The sequence below is a fragment of the Suricata suricatta genome, chromosome 10, assembly GCF_006229205.1.
Source record: "Suricata suricatta isolate VVHF042 chromosome 10, meerkat_22Aug2017_6uvM2_HiC, whole genome shotgun sequence".
NCBI classification, from domain to species: Eukaryota; Metazoa; Chordata; class Mammalia; order Carnivora; family Herpestidae; genus Suricata; species Suricata suricatta.
Genome location: NC_043709.1, coordinates 67,861,791 through 67,862,732, shown reverse-complemented (window position 1 = coordinate 67,862,732; position 942 = coordinate 67,861,791). Strand labels below are relative to the sequence as shown.

General features: G+C 59.8%; 1 protein-coding gene across 2 annotated transcripts in view; it reads left to right on the top strand.

Annotated features, from left to right (window-relative positions):
- The first annotated feature begins 588 nt into the window (after positions 1–588).
- Positions 589–942, top strand: part of ANO6 (anoctamin 6) — a 193,078-nt gene continuing 192,724 nt past the window's right edge. For both annotated transcript variants that reach the window (XM_029954242.1, XM_029954241.1), the window contains exon 1: positions 589–928. In XM_029954242.1, coding sequence (XP_029810102.1) covers positions 856–928 — 73 coding nt within the window. In that variant the 5' untranslated portion in view covers positions 589–855. The remainder of the gene's footprint in view (positions 929–942) is intronic.

Here is a 942-nt window from a genome sequence, read left to right as displayed (position 1 = left end):
CCAAATGGGCTGCAGAGTGATCATTTCGCGACCACTCCGTGTGTGCTCCTGCGGGCGGGGGTAGGGGGCGCTTCTCTCGCCTCCTAACCTCTCTTTATGCGGCAATCTTCCTGCCCTTTGTGAACACGTTTCTTCAGATCTCTCTCTCTGTCTTTTTTCTTGTGTTCCTTATAATCTACGAGTTTGCCTCTTTCCTCTGTAGTCTCCCTCTCCCTTCCCCCGCTTGGAATACACGTTCCCTCACTTTGGAGGCAGAGTAATTGATGCTTTAAGATCCTCCATTGGCTCCACCGGCCTTTAAACACCGTTCTGGTGTGCTTGTCCTCAGGGTTCTTCACCTGAGCTGTAGTGGTGTTTACTGCAGAGGCAGTAACACGTCAAAGAAAGCAAGCCCATATGTGTCCATACGATTTTAGAACAGAAAGCTGCCTGGTTTGCAGGCAACATTCGGGGAACCCTGTCCACTCCCACCCTCGCGTGCTTCCCCCGCCCCGCTCCCCCGAGGTCACTCGCGGGCAGAACGCGAACGCAGACTACGCTTCGCGTCCCGACTTCCTTCCGAGAGCTAATAAACCCTGGGGAAGTTTAATCATTCCGCAGCGAGCCCGGGCTCTTGCACTGGGCATGCTCAGTGGCCTGGCCCCGCTCGGCTGGTAAGTGGTGCGTCTGGGGCGCAGGGCTCGGGTCGGCTGGCTTCCAGGAGCGCGGGCTGGGCACTGCGGGCCCTGAGCCGGGAGCCAGACGCGCCCCGCGGTCCTCGCCGGCACGCAGGGCCCCCCCGGAGCCGCGGCGGACCGGAACCGGGGAGCCCCCCCCAACTTCGCGCCAAGTTCGGAACCACCTTCTGGGGGAGTCATGCAAATGATGATCCGGGACGTTCTGCTAGAAATGGATCAGGAGGAGGAGGAGGACGACGACGGGGATATCGGTGAGCGGGGTTTC